This window comes from Ictidomys tridecemlineatus, chromosome 14, assembly GCF_052094955.1.
Source record: "Ictidomys tridecemlineatus isolate mIctTri1 chromosome 14, mIctTri1.hap1, whole genome shotgun sequence".
NCBI lineage: Eukaryota > Metazoa > Chordata > Mammalia > Rodentia > Sciuridae > Ictidomys > Ictidomys tridecemlineatus.
Genome location: NC_135490.1, coordinates 64,451,740 through 64,474,203, shown reverse-complemented (window position 1 = coordinate 64,474,203; position 22,464 = coordinate 64,451,740). Strand labels below are relative to the sequence as shown.

The window sequence follows — 22,464 nt, the reverse complement described above, 5'->3', positions numbered from 1 at the left end:
TCACATAGAAAGAGGCTCTCATAATGTTATTGGTGAATTTTGCTGGAGAAGACTTGTAGACCAGTAGGGGTTGAGAGATACAGTAAAAGTACTAAGTGAAAGAAACTCAACCAAAAATATATTTGTGAAAACAAAAGTGTCATATGTAAATGATGAAAAATATTTTTTTCAGAAATACAAAAGTACATTGTCACAAAAGTACATTGTCAATAAACCTAATCTACAAGAATTCTAAAGGATTTCTTCAGGTTAAAAAGAAAGTGCAAAAATCAAGAAAAAATCAAGACTTGTGAAAATTATTGAGTTGTCTCAGAAAGATAAACACAAAGAAAAATTATCATAATTTTGGTGTGTGAATTCACTTTTTTTTGGTACCAGGGATTGAACCAAAGATGCTTTACCACTGAGACATATACCCAAGATTCTTTTATTTTTATTTTCAGACAGGCTCTCACTAAGTTGCTTAGGCTGGACTTGAACTTGCAATTATCTTATCTCAGCCTCCCAAATCACTGGGATTGCAATGCCTGAACTTATTTTTATAGGTTACATACAATTCAAAGAACAAAAATTAAGAAAAAAAATGGAGTTGTATGTAGTGAATATTCAATACAAAAATATCTATTTTGAGACATAAATAACATTAAGTGAACTACAAATCTATAATGAGTAGAATTTGTGTATTGTAATTTGACATTGTTTTATTAGCTTATAATAGACTACAATTGTTAAGATAGTTTCTGAAATTTCAATGGTAATCAAAATAAATTCTATAAAATATATACACAAGGAAAAGATCAGAGAATCAAAGCATATCATAAAATATCAATAAAACACAAAGAAGTTAATGAGAGAGAAAGGAGGGACAATATCTAGAAGATATTCAGTGTATATGTAACATATACATAAAATAATCAACAGAGAAAACAAAATATCAACAATAAGTTCTTCCTTATCAGTAATTATAAATGTAAGTGGACTATAATCCCAAATCAAGACAGACATGATTGAAGTGGTTTAAAAAAGAAGGATCTAACTATACACTGCCTTGGAAAGAATCACTTGAAAATCTAAGAATACAAATTGGCTGAAAAAGAAAGGAAAAAAAGTAATTATTTCAGCAAATAATAACCAAAGTAAGAGAAGGGTAGTTATAACAGAAATGGTCCAAAACTGTTACAAGAGAAAAAGAAGGGTATTACATTCACATTAAAGTGCAAATTCACCAAATATCAGAATACCTAAAAGTACTAGGAATATCTGAAAAATATTGAAAGGAGAACTTCACAGCAACACAATAAGAATAGGAAGCTTCAGTACTTGACTTTTGATAAGGAACAGAACAACCAAGGCAGCTGATTCTTAAATATATAAATTGAACAATAAGATATACCAGTTGGTATACCAGTATACAGAATACTCTACCCAGCCAATTAAGATACATAATATTCTCAAGTATATTTAGAACATTCTCCTGAATAGACCGCTAAAAAAAATTTTTTTTAAATATAAAATCATGCAGAGTATCTTTTCTAATTTCAACTGAACCTAACTAGAAATCAAGGAGAGGAAGGAAACCTTGATTACTGATAAACATGTAGGAATTTTAAAACCGGCTTTTAACAAATAAGTCAAAGAAGAATGCACAAAGGAAATCAGAATATACCTTAAGACAAAGGAAGATGAAAAGAAAAATTCAAGATACTTTTACAGTCTTTAAAATCAGCTTATAGCCAGAAGTGCATACACTACAAAGTAAGGAGATCTAAAATAAACAATCCAACTTTATACCTCAAGAAACTCAGAAAAAAAGGGAAGAGAAAGTAAAAGTTTAAAACAGACATAAACTAACCAACGAATAAAAATGCAACAGGAGAAATTTCAAATAAACAAGATTTGTTTGAAATATTGATAAAAATACCACCAAAAAAGACCAGCAAACAGAATTTGACGGCATCTAGAAAGGAGAATGCAATGTGATGAACTGGGATGGTTTGTGGTCTACCTGATTTTACAAGTTAGAAAGGCTAAAGAGTCCACAAGAAAGAAACTGTTTAGTAAACAAATTGAGCAAAAATTCAGGACATAAAAATATGATGTTTCTATATACTAATGATAGTTCAAAAAGAAATTAATAATTCCAGTTATGAAAGAATCAAAAATAATAAAATACTTTTATTCATTGATACACTGTTATTACAAATAAAAGTGGGATTCATTGTGGTATATACATACATGTATGCAGCATAATTTGGCTGATTTTTATCAGTTCTTCCTTTTTTCTTCCCTTTCTCCTTCCCCCTTGATCCACTACTTCTTCTTTACTAATATCACTTCTATTTTCATGAGATTGTCCCCCTTCTTTTTTTTATTAGAACATTATAATTAGTGCTTGAGTTCATTGATTGTTACCAGGTACAAAAGAGGAGTTCTTATTTAATACAGACCTTCAGTTTTACAAGATGAAATTATGGAGATTTGACAACAATGTAAATATGTTTAGCATTCCTGAACTGTACACTCAAAATGGTTAAAATTGCAAATTGTATGAGTTTTCACCACAGTAGCAAACACTTCAATGATTACAATATTTGAGTATCAAAGGCTGAAAATATAATCTCGTAAAGATATGTGAGTAAATGTCAATTACATATACTTTTTTTATTGAAGTGGGCACGAACTTTCTAAGCCTGATATTATTACTGAAAAGATGAGAACAAAATGCATACCAGAAGGATTCCAGCAGAAAACTTTGGATCACAAGCCATTCCATGGTACGTTGCTCCCACAAAATTAGGATGGTCCTTATAACTAAGTGAAAAAGGTTTTGCTCATGAATCCATGCATTTCAGAATATTTCTAATGACATTTAACAAACTGCATTCCTCACTAAAGCTATGCTTTCTTTAAAACATAAATATCATAATATACATGTTATGTTTTACACTGTCAATAATTTACTGGGGGTTTCGTCCCACATTCATATGAAGTTAAGTTCAAAAGCTGTTTAACATCATATGGTACACAGCACAAAACTTAGCAGGACCTAATCCTTCCATGACAATAAAGTTCACTGTTGTCAACACTGGGTGTGTTCTAAAATCTGAAATAAAGTATTGTGATTTTCACATAGTAAACAAACCCTAAAAGTATGGATAAAGTATTGGACTAGAGGAGGTGAGGAGGAGAGAGAACTAAGAGATGTACCCAGAAAAATGAACATAGCTTGTACAAAGTGTCCTCACACTTTAGTCCATTAATGCTACTTCTGTATCTCCAGATGTGACCTTAGATTTACAGGAGGCATCAGAAGATTCATAATTTATTCAGCATTTAAAAAATTTTACTCTTATTTTTACATTCATAATATTCAAATAAGACAAAAGTTTTCATAAAAACTCTTGGAAGACACAGATAAATAGGTACAGCTTAGGTCAGTATAGAATTACTTGTACCATAGGGAAGATGGAGAGGGCCATTTCAGTTATTTACTATTTGCTACTATCATCAGCATTATAAGCAACTATTATACTCTATGAACTAATTTACACTTTATGTTAAAATGATAGTTTGGACTACCTGTTAGAGGATCTTTACAATCGTTGAGGCCTCATGTTTATCCTAATGCTTTCCAAGTTCCAGCTTCAATTCCCATAAATTACTGATCCAGTATGGGAACAACAACTTAATAAGATTTGTGTCTTACATGGTTATTAGATTTTCATGTTCTAATTTTTCCAACACAGTACTATCCCAAATTTTAAAATGTTTTAACATTATGCATAAAACTTTTTTGATAGTCGACTCATCAAAATATTGAAAAACCCTCTATCAATATGAATGAAGTACTTACATTAATAAGTATGCCATATTATTGGACCTTGAAGACAAATATGTTTGTTTCCATGATAAAAATCTTTGTAATACTTCATCAGCACTCCCATTAGTTGAAATCTTATTTTGATCTGACCAGATCTCTAAAGAAGATAGCATAACAGTCATTTTAAGCCGGGAAAACATCTGTAAAGAGAAGATACAGGTGTGCAATTTGGGTTAACCATAGAGAAATACACTAAATGTCCCGTGACAGAATGGATCCATTTTGATACACAGTGCAAATATATTCAATTTACTGTTTTGTGAGACAAATCCACTCCTGAGTAAAACTAAGTTGGCATGAGTACACTTAAAAAAAAGCAATGCTAATGCATTAATATGATTTTTTTCTTAGTTAAATGTGAAGGACAAGTACTTACCGTATTGATAAGACCAATGATATGGATCACTTTCTCAGCTGCCACATCTATGTCAGAGTCCATATATTCAAACTGAAAAACAGTTTTGTTTCTTAATTATTAATATAAAGTTAAAATAATGAAGTGCTCCAGTGAAGTAGCAAAAGTAGAATTAAGTTTTATCAAAAGCTTACTGTGCATTAGACATAAGCCTAGAGACTTTAAAGAACAATTGAGAATATTAAATTAAGATAGCTGTGATAATCTTCTCATTGCAGATACACATATTAAGGATTGGTGTATTAAGGTTCCAAGAGTGCATAGCCAATAAATATTTTTAAAAAAGGAATCAAATCTGAAACTTAGTAAACAACTAAATCTAATTTGCCACCATATACTGCCATCATTTGTCTTCATTCCGATTAAACAAATTGAATATATATCCTGGATAAACAATGTACTTTCTAAACACAAAGCCATGAATACCATAATAGTGAACAATTTCAAGAACATATCTTCTTTTAAGGTAACAAAAATCATAATATTATCTCTGAAAATGTTATTTCTAATTGTGTACATACACACATTTCTAAATGTTTGATGGAAACATAAAAATAGGCAGCTTAGAGTTCTCAGTGATTCCCAACAAGATTGAAGTCTCCTAACAAAAATAAAATGTAGTACACAGAATACTGCTATGGTTTGGATTCGAGGTGCACCCCCCCCCCCCCGCAAAGCTCCTGTGTTTCTACAGGAATATGCAGAGGTACACGATTAAATTGTGAGAGCTGTAATCTTACAAATTCATACTTTATGAGTCGACTATCTGGGTGCTAGTGTTGGCCACGGGTCACCAGGGCTGTGCCCTGGAAGGGTGCATCTTCCCCTTCCCCGTAGTCCCTTCCCCTTTCTCTCTATGCTTCCTGGCTACTGTGAATGGAGCAGCACTCCTCAGCCATGCCCTTCCACCACAAAGTTCTGCCTTATCTTGGGCCAAAATCTGTGGAGTTGTCTATCTATGGACTGAGACCTCTGAAACTGTCAGCCCCCAATACACTTTTCCAATTCTATATTATTTTTCTTGAGGATTTTGGTCACAGTGATGAAAAATAACTAAAACAAGTACATTTACAATACAGACAAAAGAAATGGCATCCTTCTTTAGAGAACTCTAGAAATGTTTTTCACGCTGTGTTCCTGTCTTAGCCGGTAACCTTCCACAATGAACTATATTATACATGTACGTAAAAAAGAATGTGAGGTTTGAGTGAACGTGCCTCATATGAAAATCAAAATGGAGTATGATGGTGCAAATGAATTCAAATATATAAATAATCAAAAAGTAACAGAGAACACTCTCCATTGCAAAGAAAATAAAAATGGAATATATGGGAGTTTAAATAAAGAACTCTAAAATATAAGAGAACTTTGGGAATATGAAGATTCAAAGGATAAAAATATATCTTCTAGTACCAGGAAAATACTAGGCACAAAGCACATGTTATGTGAGAAATATATTATTATGTTAATAAATATAAAGATAAAGGAGAAAAAAGTATATTATTATCACAACCTATTGATAAAATATTCAGCTTGGGGAGATGGAAACATTCTAAACTTGATTGTAACTAATATTACCACAAAACACATTAAAGAATATTTAACTGAATTAAAAATAGAAATTGACATGTGTCATGAGATATTTTTATATGATTCTCTTAATACTGATAGAGCAGATAAATTAACAGTAAAATTATGTAAGACTTGAAACATTCATGCAAACACTGGCTATTATATATTGGTATTACATATAATATTGATAACATAATTATTAATATTATTAATATATATGGTATGGTTTTTATGTATTTATGTACAAACTATGTTAACAATGAAAGGCTATAGATAACTGTCTTTTATAAACTGACCTATAGTAAGACATAAAAAGTACTTTTTTTTTACTTGTTTATTTTTTTAACTTTTTTTTATTTCTTACATACATGACAGTAGGGGAATGCATTACAATCATAATTATCCATTCACAACACCATTTTTCGTAACACTGTATATAAAGTCTGTTCACTCCAAATTATGCCATTATACATGAGCTTTATTATTATTATTATTATTATTATTATTAATTGCAATATGATTCTTAATACACCATTATACCACAATTTATCATATCTCTGACTGTATATAAGGTATGTTGACACCAAATTCAGAGCATTCTTAGATAGTATTATCTTAATTTGATGACATTAAATTACAGTGGACTTCACAAAGCATTTTAGCAATGCTACTTTAATTGAAAAGACTAACACTGTTGTGATTATATGACACAATGTTCTTCAAAAGCAAAGTAAGCACCCAATAAAGTACTTCAGAGTTATGCTTCATGATATGCTTTACAACTTGCATTTTAAAATCAAGTGGAGAGAGCACTAGTGATCATGGCATTAAATATTAACAATGTGAGCAAAGAGAATAATGGTGTTCTATATAATATTCATATCCCTACAAATTTCCTGAAAGCTTGAAATTATTTCCAGATAAAAAGTTTTAAAAGGATGAAAGTAACATAATTTCACAAGAACAAACAATGGAGAGAATTCAGGATGCTAAAAGAAATATCAGTCATGCACACCTATTAGAAGGAATGAAAACTTTGGAAATTATGAGTAAGAGTAGAAAAATGAAATTTCTTTTAATTTCTTTAAACAACAATTAGAAACAAAATAGAAGTTCTGAGAAAGAACCAATTATTAAACAAAGTAATATTTTAAGAAAGTTTTATTTTAAAAAAGTTTCTTCAATTTAGCATTTAATCAAATAGCTTATATGGAAAGAGATTTAGGAAAGAATTTCATTAAATATTGGAGTGCACCTAGAAGAATCCACAGTTAATTATAACAGTAGGCTATAGTATAGTAGAGCCCTTCCATAAAAAGTGCTACATTATTTCTATAATTCTATACTGTTTTGAAGGACAACACATAAAACCTGGTCTCTTTATTTCAGTGTAAAGGCAATGTACAATGTTTCTTTATGCCCTAAAATATGTGCTGAAGCACATATTTTGAATAGAATAAAATATATCCCTATTGTAAAAAATCAAAAGTTTCTTATTCATATTCCCCTTAATTCCAATACAAAGCAAAATCTAATAAAATATATCAATAATACCTACCATTGCTTTATCTATTATGATTTGTATTTTCAGTGTTGTTTTCAATGTTATCTCTGAAATTTTCTGTGAAATAGAGGACAAGAATGAAATAAAACATTTTAAAAATTCTTACATGTAATTAGCATATGCTATAGACATGTATATATGTGTATTCTGTACATTCACAGAAACACATTAGATACAAAACACATTAGATACGTGGATATAGATGTGTTTATGAAATTAAGAGTATGGATGATGATTTAAAAGGTAAGAATCCAAATAAAGATCTTAGAAACAAGTCAACAGCATTCCACTTTATATTCTTGCCAATTAGAATCTTCAAAAAAAAAAATCACTGAAATGAGATGGCAATCCATGGTTTCTTCCTCTCAAAGCATTCCCATGTGCCTTGCAGAACACTCCCACATCACCATCTTCAAAATAAATTTCCATCAGCACTTGTCTAAACCTGATCTGTATTTTCTTGTTCTTTGTACTTTGACTTTATTAACTTTATTAAGGTTTTCAATCAATAAAATGCATCCATTTATGGATACAGTTATGATTTATAACTAATGTTATCCACTCACATAACCATTGCCATAATTAAGAGAAAGAATCTTTCCATCATGTTCTTCCATGTAAATAGCTTTCTCACACCACAGGTTAGAATAATCTATTCCAGAATTTATGTAAGTAGCTTCATTTGGTATGTAATCTTGGCTTGTGACAGTCAGCATTCCTTCGCATCCTTGGCATTATTAGTAGTTCAACAGATTTGTTGTCATTTTAAAGGTATATCACAATTCATTTAGACACAAGACTGATGATGGTTGCTTGGATTACTTATACAGTAATTGTGGGTATGTAAAGTTGTATGAAAGAGACAAGTGACTTTCCAAAGTAAGTTGATCATTATGCATTCTCACTAAGAATTAATATAGTCCCAATTGTTCTACATCCTTCTCTAGGTTTGGTACTTTATCTTCCTCATTTTATCCAATCCTGCTGTTCTGTATTAATATTTCTTTGAGGTTTGATGTGAATTTCTCAGGTTCTTGATAGTGTTGAATATCTCTTTTCACACATTTGCAGTTCATTAACTTGGTTTCTACTGAATTCCCTACTAAAAATTTCATTTAGCTTTGGCCATTAAGTCTACAGTGAATTCAATTTTTGTATAAAGTTCAGAACTCATGTCATTCTGTATGGACATCCAATACTCTCTCACCATTTCTTAAGAATTAATTAGTCTTTGAAAATCCTTAGCAACATTGTAAAAAATCCATTAACCAATGATCTTTGGTTCTATTTTATTTATTAAGTTTCCAATAAATTTCGTGAATCTGCTAAATTTTATTTTTAATAATGCCTGATTTTGATTTGGTGGATCAATACTTTCTCACATCTCTCAAAGGATACTAATAGTAATTTTTTGTTCTCAACCTCTATACTCTTTGTTACTTCAAAATTTAACTATATTTTGGCCCTGTTTCTGTCTTTCATATTACACTGTTATCATTCTGTGACTGAACAAAATCAAGTGGAGAGAGCACTAGTGATTATCGCATTAAATATCAACAATGTGAACAAAGAGAATAATGGTGTTCTTCCTCATTTTATCCAATCCTTCCGTATTAAGAATCTAACAGTAATAGTTTATTCTAACTTCTGTGATTTTGTAGTGTTTTATGGGATGGAATCCTCACAGAGAGTAATTATTTTTTTATTTTGTCTTTGATTTAAAAAAACAGCTTTGCTATCAATATGGCTAGGTATTTTCTTTGGTTAGTTAGAATCATCTTCCAATATAACTCCTTAGAAGAATATCAAATCCTGGTTCCCATTACCCCATGCGCCACACATTTAATTTAACCATGGTAGGTTCAGTGTGGTTTTTTTTTTCATCTTAATTGTGAGAGATGGCAGAACATCTGTGTCTGGCATCATGACCTCAAACACTCCCAAAAGTTTGCTTTCCATCTGTCTATAAAATGCAGTTGCTTAGGAGAAGATGGCTTTTCTAAATTTTCGCCCAAATTCCCTCTGAAGATACCTCATATCCACTAACTAATGAATTTAAATAGACAATCCCAGAAATTTGTCGTATGTTTCTGCAATACAAATAACTGTCCTCCAGTTTAGAATTTGCTAGCTTGTCTTCATTTCTAGGATAAGATCAGTTTTGGAGAGGCTAAATCAGCTGTTGTCTCTCTTCTATTCAAGTTCTACTGCTGTTACTCTTCTCCTATACTGCTTGTCTCTGCATGTTGATGCCTTTTTATTGGGGTTTAAGGCAGGAGCAGGGATAAACAGATGTGTTCAGGTTTTAAAGCTCTTTATCATATTTCGTTTGACTGCTGGTTCTGTTTTCAACTCCATGTTTATTGGTGTCCTTTCACATATGTAAGAACATGTCTAAATAGATTTTATGTTATTTGTCCCTATAAAGCAGTTTTGCACATTTAAATTTTATATATATATATATATATATATATATATATATATATATATATATATATATATCTATCAAATTGATAATGAAAAGCAATGATTGAGATCCCCATGAAAGATATGAAATTCACAAATATGTACCAATACCCAGTTATCTCTACTCCTGTAATGACATCTATGCAGGGACTTCTTAATAGTTTCTGAAATTTGGAACTATTTATTTCTGCTTTACTTCATTGTTGCATTTTGTCTTTGAAACTTTTCATAAGTTTTCATAACTGCTTACCCAAACTTTTCATAACTGCTTGATTATGTGCTCCACTACATCAAAAAATGTGGTAAGAAAATAGTAATAGTTATAGTATTAACATTCATTGTTTGCTTTTATTCTCCACATACTATGCAAAATAATTTCCACATTTAAACTTGTTTAAACATTGTAATAATTGCATATTACTAGTTAATATAATTAATTTTGTTATTTTGTTTTTAATAAATGATAAAATATAAATACTTTTTACATAATTATGTGACTTGTCCACATTCTTGTGATGTCAGATTTGCAATTCAAACTCAGGCAGATGGAGGTGAAAGTTATCTGTGACTCTTCCAGTCCCTCTCTATTACTGGTTCACTGGAGGAGGATGGTTCCAAACAGTTTCTAAATTGTCTTTCCTAACACATCAATTCTCGTGTTTTTCTCTTGCTGAAGATGTGTATTTATAGAATCCTTCAAAGTTTTTCAATTTACTTTCTGTGTAAGGCTCAGTTTCAGTGGTGAATATTTCCTTCAACTGTGTACAATTTTGGGTCACATCACAAAGAGTGTTTCCAAATGGCCAATGTGAAATTGGGCGTCATTTTTCAGTTTCACTAAAAATTATGCTTTATTTCTACCTATTAATTCTAATGTCTATGGGTTTCTCAAAGGTCAATTTTCTTGACCTGTCCTTTTATTAATACCTCTGCCAAAATAAATAAAATCAAAGTAAGGAAACAGAGAGATGGACCATGTCATATATTAAATTCAAGCTTCATTTATTGTTATTTTGTTTGACTTTCCTTTAATGTGAAGCAGTGTTGATGACAATGTGTGGAAAGAAAATATTTTCCACTGATAACCACATGTAAGTTATAAAATCATTCTAAAGAGAGAAGTTAGGATGTACATCAAAAATATTTTTAAAATATGTTATTGTTATAATATTGTTAAATGTAATTATCCAAAAGAGTTTGATTGTTCAAAAACTTTGTACATTTCAAAAGTTAATTACTAATTAAACAGAAAAATAAGACTTCAAAATAATACAGTGTTGGGCTGGGATTGTGGCTCAGCAGTAGAGCGCTCGCCTAGCATGGCCAGGACCCGGGTTCGATCCTCAGTACCACATAAAAATAAAGGCATTGTGTTGTGTCCATCTACACCTAAAAAATAAATTTAAAAAAAGTTTAAAAAGTATTAAAAAATAAATAATACAGTGTTATAAAATGAATAAATTTAAATTTCAACATATATAATTATGTCAGAAAAAGAAAAACAATTTACATCAAAATTATAACAGTGCATGAAGCAACATAATTTAGCTCTAAACATGTGTTTTGGTATTTTCCATTTAATTTTTTCTTTAGTATATTGATAGATAAGTTAAGCCATATTAATTTTTAAAATAATAAATATAACAATTCAATAAAGTATTATCATCTAGCAAGATGAAAATTTCAAAGAAATTTAGAATATTATATTATTTTAAAAGTCTATACACTCAAAAATCTACATTCATAATTGAGAAAATGAAAACAATCAGAACAAATGTGCCCAAATTCTAACAGTGCTCTCTTTTGATATTGAGGTTTGAGACAATTGTTAGTCTCCATCCTACTTTTAAACTTTTTATCAAAATAACACACTTTTTTAAACAAAGACTTTGAATTGACAAAGATAATGGTTCCAGAGTAATAACATATACCTTTTGAAATCATTATACTATTAATGTACATATGCAGTAAAAAGAAACCTTATGTTTGTGCATAAAAATCATGCCATTGGGGTTTTTATCTGTTGTATTTTCTATCTGAATAAACAAAAACATTTTATGAAAAAGACCCCAAAATAAAGTTTTTAATATTGTAATTATCATTTTAAGTTTGTTTTCCAAATGTATCAAATCTCAAAATTTCAAAGTGAACAACTTTAACAAACATAACATATATGAAGATAAAAATAACAAGGGTTACTCACGTCTGTTTTCACAAGAATCCTGTAAGGCTGACCTATATAGTGGGACCTAGAGTAACCCTCTATTAAGGGGGGATATTCAACTTGATCATTATTAATTTGGTAAATCATATGTTCAAATACAGCTGAAGATTCCAAAGGTTCAATTCCATAACTGACATTCTCTAACAGCAAGAATCCCCTAAATATTCAAATACAGTAAAAGAAATGAAAGTTTAATTAGTTCAAATTTCCCATTGAAAAATATACATTGATATCATAAGAAACATTTTTTTACCATACAACTTATTTTTATTTTTTTAGTCATACATGACAGCAGATACATACATGGAATGCACATACAATCATATTATCTATTCTATTCTGCTGACCTTCCTATCCCTCCTACTCCTCCCCTCCTCTCCCATCCTTTCTCTCTATCCAATCTAATGTGACACACTTTTTTTCTTTTTCTCATTACAACATCATATATGTATTCTGTATAACAATGAGGTTCTCCTTCCATCTTCCGTGCAACTCCCCTTCTCCCTCTTGTTCCCTCCCACCTCTCTTCCCTATTTAGTGGTAGTCTTCTTCTCATGTTCTTCCTCCCTATCCCGTTTTGAGTCACCCCCCCTATACCAGAGAAGACATTCAGCATTTGTTTTTTAGGGATTGGCTAACTTCACTTAGCATAATCTGCTCTAATGCAATCCATTTGCCTGCAAATGCCATGATCTTGTTATTTTTTAGTGCTGAGTAATATTCCATTGTGTATAAATGCCACTTTTTTTTAATCCATTCATCTATTGAAGGGCATCTAGGTTGGTTCCATATTCTAGCTATTGTGAATTGTGCTACTATAAACATTGATGTGGCTGTGTCCCTGTAGTATACTCTTTTTAGGTCTTTTGGGTATAGTCCGAGAAGGGGAATAGCTGGGTCAAGTGGTGGTTCCATTGCCAGCTTTCCAAGGAATCTCCATACTGCTTTCCAAATTGGCTGCACCAATTTGCAGTCCCACCAACAATGTATGAGTGTACCTTTTTCCCCACATCCTCGCCAGCACTTATTGTTGTTTGACTTCATAATGGCTGCCATTCTTATTGGAGTGAGATGGTATCTTAGAGTGGTTTTAATTTGCATTTCTCTGTAATCTTATATCAAGAATAGCTCCCACTTGAATTAAGTTTCAAAACCAGTTTTTTACAGATCTTCCCTCTGTTGTAGCATTTAAAGTGAGTTGTGGTTCTAATATTGCAGAGAAACATAAAAATTCTTCATGCTAATAAGGGGCTTTTTCTTAGGATGGCAAAACAAAGAAGACAAATGTGAGAAAGGATAGGCACAAGAGGAGGAAACAAAGTATATGAAAAGAAACACAATCAAAAACTATATTCTTTTGTCTCACTCTATTCTAAAAATCAAGAGTTGACAAAAGACCTCAATGAATGTCCATAATCTTTAGATTATGCCATTACCTGAGTCCTGAGCAGACGTTTAGTGTCACAGCAGATTGTGGAATATCTTCAACATTTCCTTGATAAAAGCAATCACCCTAAGAAGGAAGATATATTCATAATTGATTTCTAAATGAAGTCCTCGGTTTTATTCTTACTCCCTAGATATCATCAAGCACTCAGATTTAGCTATCATCATAACACCAGTCATCTGATATTCTGTGTCCTTACTCTTGGTGTGCAAATTGATCCTTTAAACTGTCGTCTGCCTATAAACCATCAGGATCATCAACCTACTTCAAACATTTCTTGCTATAATTCTAATTATTTTGTGAACAACTTTCTTATCCTTCCTAACTTATAATTAACAGAATACAGCTAATATCAACTGCAAACATTCCATTAATTTTTCAGGGCTACCTAAAAGCATAGTAAATGACATTCCCTCACTTTGATTTCTTCTTAATATCTTGCTTAAAAAATCACTGATGATCATTACTTCAAGCTCTCCCTACCATTGACTTTCATAATCTTATTCTTTTCCCATCACTCCCCTAACATTCCTTTAGTAAATTCCTTTTTCCCTTCCTTTAAATTCTAGTGATCTCTAGAGTCAGTTCTGTTCCTTTAGTAGTCAATACTGTGAAAATTTCAGGTCATCACATTGGTCTCTTATGAGTCTGTTTATATACGATTAGCTCCCAGGCATCACTGGCCACTTTTGTTTGTTTATTTTAGCTTACACAATACCCTTACCTCTACTCATGGAGAGTGGCAAGCTAGATCTATTCTCTGTGGTAGTCAATAGAGCCCAGGTGAGCTAATCCATTTTTATTTAGCACACAATGAGAGCAAAATGCTGGACCCACCCACATCACTAGAAATGACTGTCTGCACACAGGAAAATAATACCCTACTTCATGTTAAGCAATAGTAGCAGACCCCTGTAACTCCCTTCACAAAGAGTAGAAGAGAAAGCAGGTCCCAAATCACTTCCCAGAAATAGAAAGCAACACAAATTTACCTATTCCTGAACATGCTCCAAGAGAAAGGATAGGATCCCTGTAAGATATTTTCTAATAACCATACAGTAGTAGTTCAGCCAGACAGGAGAATTCCTTACTAAGGGACATAAGAAGAGATAGAAAGAAGTACCATGACACCCATTCCTCTGATAACCAGAGCAATTGCTATTCATCCCACAGGTATTCATCACCCATGCCCCCATATCAATACCATTTGGCCCAGGAAAGTACCATATAAATTTATAGTTTAATCACTTCAGATGAATCAGGAGATTGAGCACAGGCAAGTCTCAAGAAAGCTACATTGTATCAGGCCACACTACAAGTGAAATTAAACTATAAGGCTGCCTTCTAAAAGAGAATGTTTAAATAAGATCAGGAGTACTCTTCAGTAAATGTTAATGGTATAATCAAAATCACAATAAGAATCAGAAAAGGAAATCAACTAATGCCAACATTAAGATGTATAACACATGAGAACTACTTTTAAAATGATTAGAAGGCAGTCATAATAAAATGGCACCAATGAGCAATTACAAATTCTCTTGAAATAAATGAAAAAGCAGGAGGACCTGGAATAATATATACCAAACTTTAAAATTAGTGGGTACCAACCAAGATTGTTGTGTCTGGAAAAGCTATCTTTTTAAACTGAAGATGAAAGGAAACACCCTACTATGATTCATATAAATTATAACAATTCATAACCATTAAGTCAACCCTACTAAACACTAGTAAACATACTCAGTGAAATATTTCACCCAGAAGAAAGGTAAAATAAAAACGAGAACAAGCAAAGGGATGAACTGCATTGGAAGAAGAGTCAATTAAAGAAGAATCAAATCTGAATTTAATATTAGAAATAAATCAAAATGGCAGGAAATAAAAATCATTATTGTAAAATAATACTGAATTTAAATGGTCTAGGTGCTCCAATCAAAAGGCATAGATTGTCTTAGTTCAATATAACAAGACCCAACCATAGTTATTTTTAGAGATTCCCCTTATAGGAAAAGACATCCACAGACTGAGAGGAAAGACCAAAAGCAAACAGAAATAGCTACTCTCATATCTGACAAAGTAGCCTTCAAATTAAAATTAAGTAAAAGAAACAAGGAAGGTAACTTCATAGTGGTTAAGAGAATCATCCAACAAAATATATGATTGTAAATATTTATGTCTCAAAACAATGGTGCACCTACATATATAAAACAAACACTAGTCAACAGAAAGATTCAAATAGATCCCCCCAAAAATAATACTGGTTGATTTCAATACACTTCTCTCAACAGATAGATCATCCAAACTGAAACTAAGTAAAGACCCTTCAGAACTAAAAAAAAAAAAAATGCTACTAATAAAATGAACCTAACAGACATCTACAAACTGTTTTCAGCCATTGTCAAGCAAACTCACTTTCTTTGTAAAGACACCACATTTTGAATACAAAGCAAGTGTTAGAAAATACAAAATAATAATAATAATAATAATAATAATAATAATAATAATAATAATCTAATGTTATACCTCTAGGTCCTAAAGAGGAAAGAACAAACTATCCCAATATTAATAGAAGACAGGAAATAATTTCACAGATGAAATTGAGATAAAAAAAACAATAAAAATTATCAATACAACAAAGAAAAGGTAAACAGGATTGATAAACTTTAGCCAAATTAACAAAATCATAAGCAGAAAATCCAACTCAACAAATTAGGGATGAAAAATCTGTCACTATAGCCATGTCTAAAATCAGAAGGTTCATTTGAAACTATTTTGAAAATTAATACTCCAAACAACTGAAAATGTAAAAATTAGAAGATATTGACAAATTTCCAGATACATATGACTTACCTAAATTAAACCAAGAGACTATAGAAAATATACACAAAACAATATCAAGCAATGTGATTAAAGCAGCAGTCAACAGAGAAAGTCATCCAACAGAGAAAATCCCAGGACCACAGAGATTCTCAACTGAGTTCTACCAGATCCTTAATAATGAAGAAATAATGTCAATCTTCTTCAAATTATTCCATAAAAATTCCAAATTCATTCTATGAAACCAGTATCACCCTGAAACCTAAACCAGACAAAGACACATCAAGGAAAGAAAACTATAGATTAATATTTCAAATGAAAATATACTTAAAAATCCTTAATAATATATTAAGAAACCATATTCAAGAACACAGTAAGAAGATAATATACCATGATCAAGAATCACATGATCATCTCAATAGATTCAAAAAAGTATTTCGTAAATTCCAGCACCTATTTTTGTCAAAAATGCAGGAGAAACTAGACTTAGAAAGAACTCACATCAACATCATAAAGAGTATATATGAGAAACCCAAGCCAGCATCATACTGAGTGGAAAAAAAGTGAAAGCATTTCCCCCAAAATCAGGAAGAAGCATGTCCATTCTCATCACTCCTATTTGATATAATTCTTTAATCTCTAGCCAGAAGAAACAGAAAAGAGAAAAAATTAAAGGGATACAAATAGAAAATTAAGTCAAATTACCTCTGTTTGTTGATGACTGAATCCTATATGTAGAATACGAGAAAACTCCACCAGAAGACTTCTAGAGCTGATAAACAAATTTAGCAATGTAGCAGGATATGGAACCTACATACATAACAGCTTTCTTATACTCCAATCAGTTGAGAAATAAATCAGGGAAACTATCCCATTCACACACAATAGCCTTAAAAAATATTAGGGGTACATCTAACATGGAGATGAAAACCTCTACAATAAAAACTGTAGAACACTCAAGAAAGAAATTGACGATCTTAGAAGATCAATAGATCAACCATACTTTGAACAGGCAGAGTTAATATTGTCAAAATGGCCATATTACCAAAAATCTTAAACAGATCCAATGCAATTCCCATCACAATGACTGTGATATTCTTCACTGATGGAGAAACATAATGAAAAATTTATAAGGAAGAACAAAAAATACCTAGAATAGCCAAAAGAATACTGAACAAGAAGACTGATGATGGAGGCATCATAATACTTGATCTCCGATTATACTACTAATCTACAGTAACAAGAACAGCATGGTATTGCCATTAAAACAGACCTAAAGACCAGTAAATAGAATGAAAGTCACAGGGCAAATCCACATAGATACAGTAATCTGAGACTTAACAAAGGTGAGAAAAGTATATGTTGGAAAAAAGACAAGCTTTTAAACAAATGGTGCTGGGAAAACTGAATGTCTGTATTTAGGAGAATGAAACTAGATCATTATCTCTCACCCTGGACAAAAGTAAATTCAAAGTGAACAAAGAACTAGGAATTAGACCAGAAAATTTTCAACTGTGAGAAGAAAATATAGGGTCCACACTCCAACATATTTGCACAAGCACTGACTTCTTTAAGAAGACCTCCTAAAGTTCAAGAAATCAAACCAAGAATTAGTAAGTGAGAAAACATCAAATTGAAAAGCTTCTACACAACATAGAAAACCAGAGTGTGAAGAGAGAGCCTAGAGAATGGGAGAAAATCTCTGCCAGCTACGTCTTTGACAGGGGATTAATATCTAGAATATATAAGGAACCCCAAATTTAACAACAAAAAATCCAATGAACAAATGGGAAAGTGAACTCAATAAACACTTCTCAAAAGAAGAAATACAAATTACAAATGAATATAAGAAAATATATTCGACATATCTGTCAATCAGGGAAATGTAAATGAAAACTGCACTGAGATTTCATCTCACACCAGTTAGAATGACAGTGATTAAAGATACAAATAATAAATTCTGATGAGGATTTGGGCAAAGATACACTTATTTATCGTTAGTAGGGAAGCAAATTAGTATAACCACTTGGAAACAGTATGGAGCTCCTCAAAAACTAGGAATGGATCCTCCAGATGGCCCAGGTATTCCACTGCTTCTTAATTCCACTCCTTATCCACTAGAACTAAAATCAACATACAGAGTGATACAAACATATCAATGTTTACAGTAATACAATTCACAGTATCCAGTTATCAAATCATTCCAGGTGCCTATCAACATACAAATGGATAAAGAATATGTGATTGTCATGGTTTAGACGTGGTGTCCCCCAAAAGCTCACATGTATGGCAATGGAAGAAGGTTCAAAAAAGAAATGAACTATATCCCCAGCCCACAAGTTTGCATTTCTTATAGCTCCATGACTCAGGATTCAAGCAGAGGTTATACATGGCCACCACCATTTTGTGACACCAGTGAGGGCCTGGGAGTCCAGAGCCAAGGGGCCTGCAGGTTTGCTGCTGCCACTGCCACCATCTCCACCAGGGCAGACCCTGGGGAATCTGAGGTTCAAATCCATCAAATTGCACCTTGGGCCTGTGTGGGCCAGTCTGGGCCTAGAAAGCCTGTGGAAAGCCAGAGACTGGAGGCAGTTCCCTGAGTATGGGGGGAAGCACGGGTTGGAGAAACTGGGGGAAAAAACGGGTTTTCTCTCCAACTTAGTGGAGACATTTAGTGAATCCTGAAGTGGGCAGGGATGACATAAGGGGCCATCTACAATGGGTAGGAAGACTAGAAGAAGTCTGGCACCCACCAGACTGAAGCTACCATAAAACTTCAGATTCCCCACCCATTGGCAGCTGAGAACATTTTTGAAAGCCAACAAAAGCAATTGTTCAATTTTCCATTGAGAATTTCTCTCTTCTTTTTTTCCTCTCTCTCCCCACCCCAGTCTCACATCTCTACTGTCTTTGAATACAAATATTTTTCATGCATCAATTTGTTGATGAATGAGATGTTTGAATTGAATATTATACTTTGTTGTATATCCTTATATTTTTACCTTTGTTTCTAAATCTGTATAGACTTGTTCTCTCACTTATCTGTCTCCCTGGATTCTCTCTCACTTTTCTCATGCTAACAGCTAACCTCTATTAATTCCTCCTATGCTCTTACTATAAATTTTTACCTGTATCTTCTCTTCTTCTCCTTCATAAATGTCATATCCATTGCGACTTCTGTTCCCTCTTTGTCCATCATTTGAAATAGTAAACCCTTTTAGCAAACTTACTGTTATATTGAGGACAATAATTGAACACATCATTTCTGTTTATTGTGATAAAACCTTAATAGGAGATATTTGGTTGAAGGTTGTATATTTTTTGCAGTTGGTGCTGTTAATATTGGTCTCCTCCCTAAAGGTGGGGTGTCAGAAGCCTCAGGGACACTATAAGACTACAGGGTAGAAACTGTGCTGCCTCTGATCCATACTGCTAGATGGGAAGACATATAAAGAACATGAAGAAAAACAAGGGAATAAAGCACCTCAAACAAACCAAGATGTCCCAACAATAGAATCCATAGATAATGTAGTAGAAGAAATGTCAGAGAAGGACTTTAGAAGGTACATAGTTAGACTGATGGTATCATAGAGAAAATATACAAAGTGAAAGATCACTTCAATAGTCAAGCATAGATCATAAAAAAAAGTCAAACAGAAATCCACAAAATGAAGGAGAAAATAAACCAAATTAAAAATTCAATGGAAAGTATCATCAACAGACTAGACCACTTGGAAGACAGAACCTCAAGCAATAAAGACAAAATGTATACTCTTGAAAATAAAGTTGATCATATAGAGAAGATGGTAAGAAACCATGAATAGAAATTCCAAGAAATATGGGATAACATGAAAAGACCAAATTTAAGATTTATCAGAATATATGAAGGCACAAAGATACAAACCAAGGGAATAAATAATCTTTTCCAATGACATAATAGCAGAAAATTTCCCAAGTCTAAAGAATGAAATGGAAAATCAACTAAAAGAGGCATATAGGACCTCAAATATAAAAAAAAATTACAGCAGACCCACACCAAGATGCATTATAATAAGAATGACTAACATACAGAATAAGGCTAGAATTTTAAAGGCTGTGAGAGAAAGAATCAAATTACATATAGGATAAAAGCAATTCAGATTTCAGCTGATTTCTCAACCCAGACCCTCAATGCCAAGAGCTCCAGGAATGAATGCCAACCAAGAATTTTCTATCCAGAAAACCTAAGATATAGATTTGAAGGTGAAATGAAAATCTTACTTCATTAAAAAAGAGTTAAAATAATTCAAAACTAGAAAGCCTGCAATACAGAATAATCTCAGCAAACTATTCTATGAGGAGAAAATGAAAAAAAGAATGAAAACCAGCAAAGGGAAGAACTTCACTAAAGGAAAAGTCAAACAGGGGAGAAACTAAGTCAAGTTAAAAACCAGAAATAAACCAAAACGAATGGTAATTTATATAAATTGTAGCTCAATAATAATACTGAACATTAACAGCCTAAACTCATTAATCAAAAGAAATAAACTGGTAGATTGACAATATTCTTTAAAAGACTCACCTCCTAGGCAATGACATCCATGGACTGAAGGTGAAAGGTTGGGAAAAAAACATACCACTTGCATGGGCTGTGTAAACAAGCAGGGGTTTCCATCCTCAAATTAGACAAAGTGGACTTCAAGCCAAAGTTAGTCAGAAGGGATAAAGGAAATTTCATACTGCTTAAGGTAATCATACATCTTCAAGACATAACAACTATAGATATATATGCCCCAAACAATGGACCATTCAAGTATATCAAACAAACTCTTCATAATTTCAAAAACCAATTAGACCACAACACAATAATATGGGTGACTTTAACACACCTCTCTCACCACTGGCTAGATCTTCCAAACAAAAACTAAACGAAGAAACTATAGAACTAAATGATAAAATCAATAATTTAGACTTAACAGACATATAAAAAGTATTTCATCCATCATTGAGTGGATACCCTCTCTTCTCAACAGCAATGAATCCTTCTGTAAAATATACCATGTGTTATGCTACAAAGCAACATATAGTAAATACAAAAAAATTAGAAATACTATGCTGCATTCTGTTAGATCATAATGGAATGAAACTAGAAATCAACAATAAAATTAAAAAGAAGCTACTCCAAAACCTGAAGACTAAATAACATGCTATTGAATGATGAATGGATAGCCGAAGAAATCAGGGAGGAAATAAAAAATACTTTTAAGTAAATGAGAACAATGACACAACATATCAAAATCTCTGGGACACTATGAGAGCAGTACTAAGAAGAAAGTTCACTGCATTTGAGTTCATTCATTAAAATAATAAAAAGTCAACAAATAAATGACCTAACATTATATCTCAAATATCTTGAAAAAGAAGAACAAATCAATACCAAAACAATAGAAGAGAGGAAATAATTAAAATTAGAGCTGACATCAATGAAATTGAACAAAAGAAACAAGTGAAGATCAAAAATTGACAAAATAAAAAGTTGATTCTGAAAAATGAAATAAAATTGAGAAACCCTTAGCTACACTAATGAAGACAGAAAACTCAAACTACTAAAATTAATGATGAAAAAGGAAATATCACAATGTACACTACTAAAATACAGAAGATAATTAGAAATTATTTTGAAATTTATACTCAAATAAAATACAAAATATCAAAGGCATCAACAAATTTCTAGAAACATGATATACCCAAAATGAGTCAAGAGGACATACACAATTTAAACAGCTCAATTTCAAGCAATGAAACTGAAGATTCCATCAAAAGCCCACCAACCAAGAAAACCATAAGACCAGATGAATTCTCAGCCAAATTCTACAAGATCTTCAAAGAAGAATTAACACCAATACTCCTCAAATTATTCCATGAAATACAAAACGAGGGAATCCTTCCAAACTCATTCTATGTGGCTAGTATCACCCTGATACCAAAATGAGACAAAGACCATAAAGGAAAGAAAACTTCAGACCTATATCCCTGATGTACATAGATGCAAAATCTATCAATAAAATATCAGCAAATCACATACAATAACATATTAAGAAGA

General features: G+C 32.0%; 2 protein-coding genes across 2 annotated transcripts in view; both read right to left on the bottom strand.

Moving 5' to 3' along the window:
• The window catches only part of LOC101971886 (A disintegrin and metallopeptidase domain 3), a 32,199-nt gene extending 27,868 nt beyond the window's left edge, over positions 1-4,331 (bottom strand). The window contains exons 1-3 of the mRNA XM_078031360.1: positions 4,257-4,331; positions 3,854-4,020; positions 2,730-2,811 (exon numbers count right to left, since the gene is read on the bottom strand). Of these exons, the coding sequence (XP_077887486.1) occupies positions 2,730-2,811; positions 3,854-4,020; positions 4,257-4,319 (312 nt within the window). The 5' untranslated portion in view covers positions 4,320-4,331. The remainder of the gene's footprint in view (positions 1-2,729; positions 2,812-3,853; positions 4,021-4,256) is intronic.
• A 9,222-nt stretch (positions 4,332-13,553) lies between these two features.
• LOC144370554 (A disintegrin and metallopeptidase domain 3-like) overlaps positions 13,554-22,464 on the bottom strand; it is a 28,800-nt gene continuing 19,889 nt past the window's right edge. The window contains exon 5 of the mRNA XM_078031348.1: positions 13,554-13,634. Within this exon, the coding sequence (XP_077887474.1) occupies positions 13,554-13,634 (81 nt within the window). The remainder of the gene's footprint in view (positions 13,635-22,464) is intronic.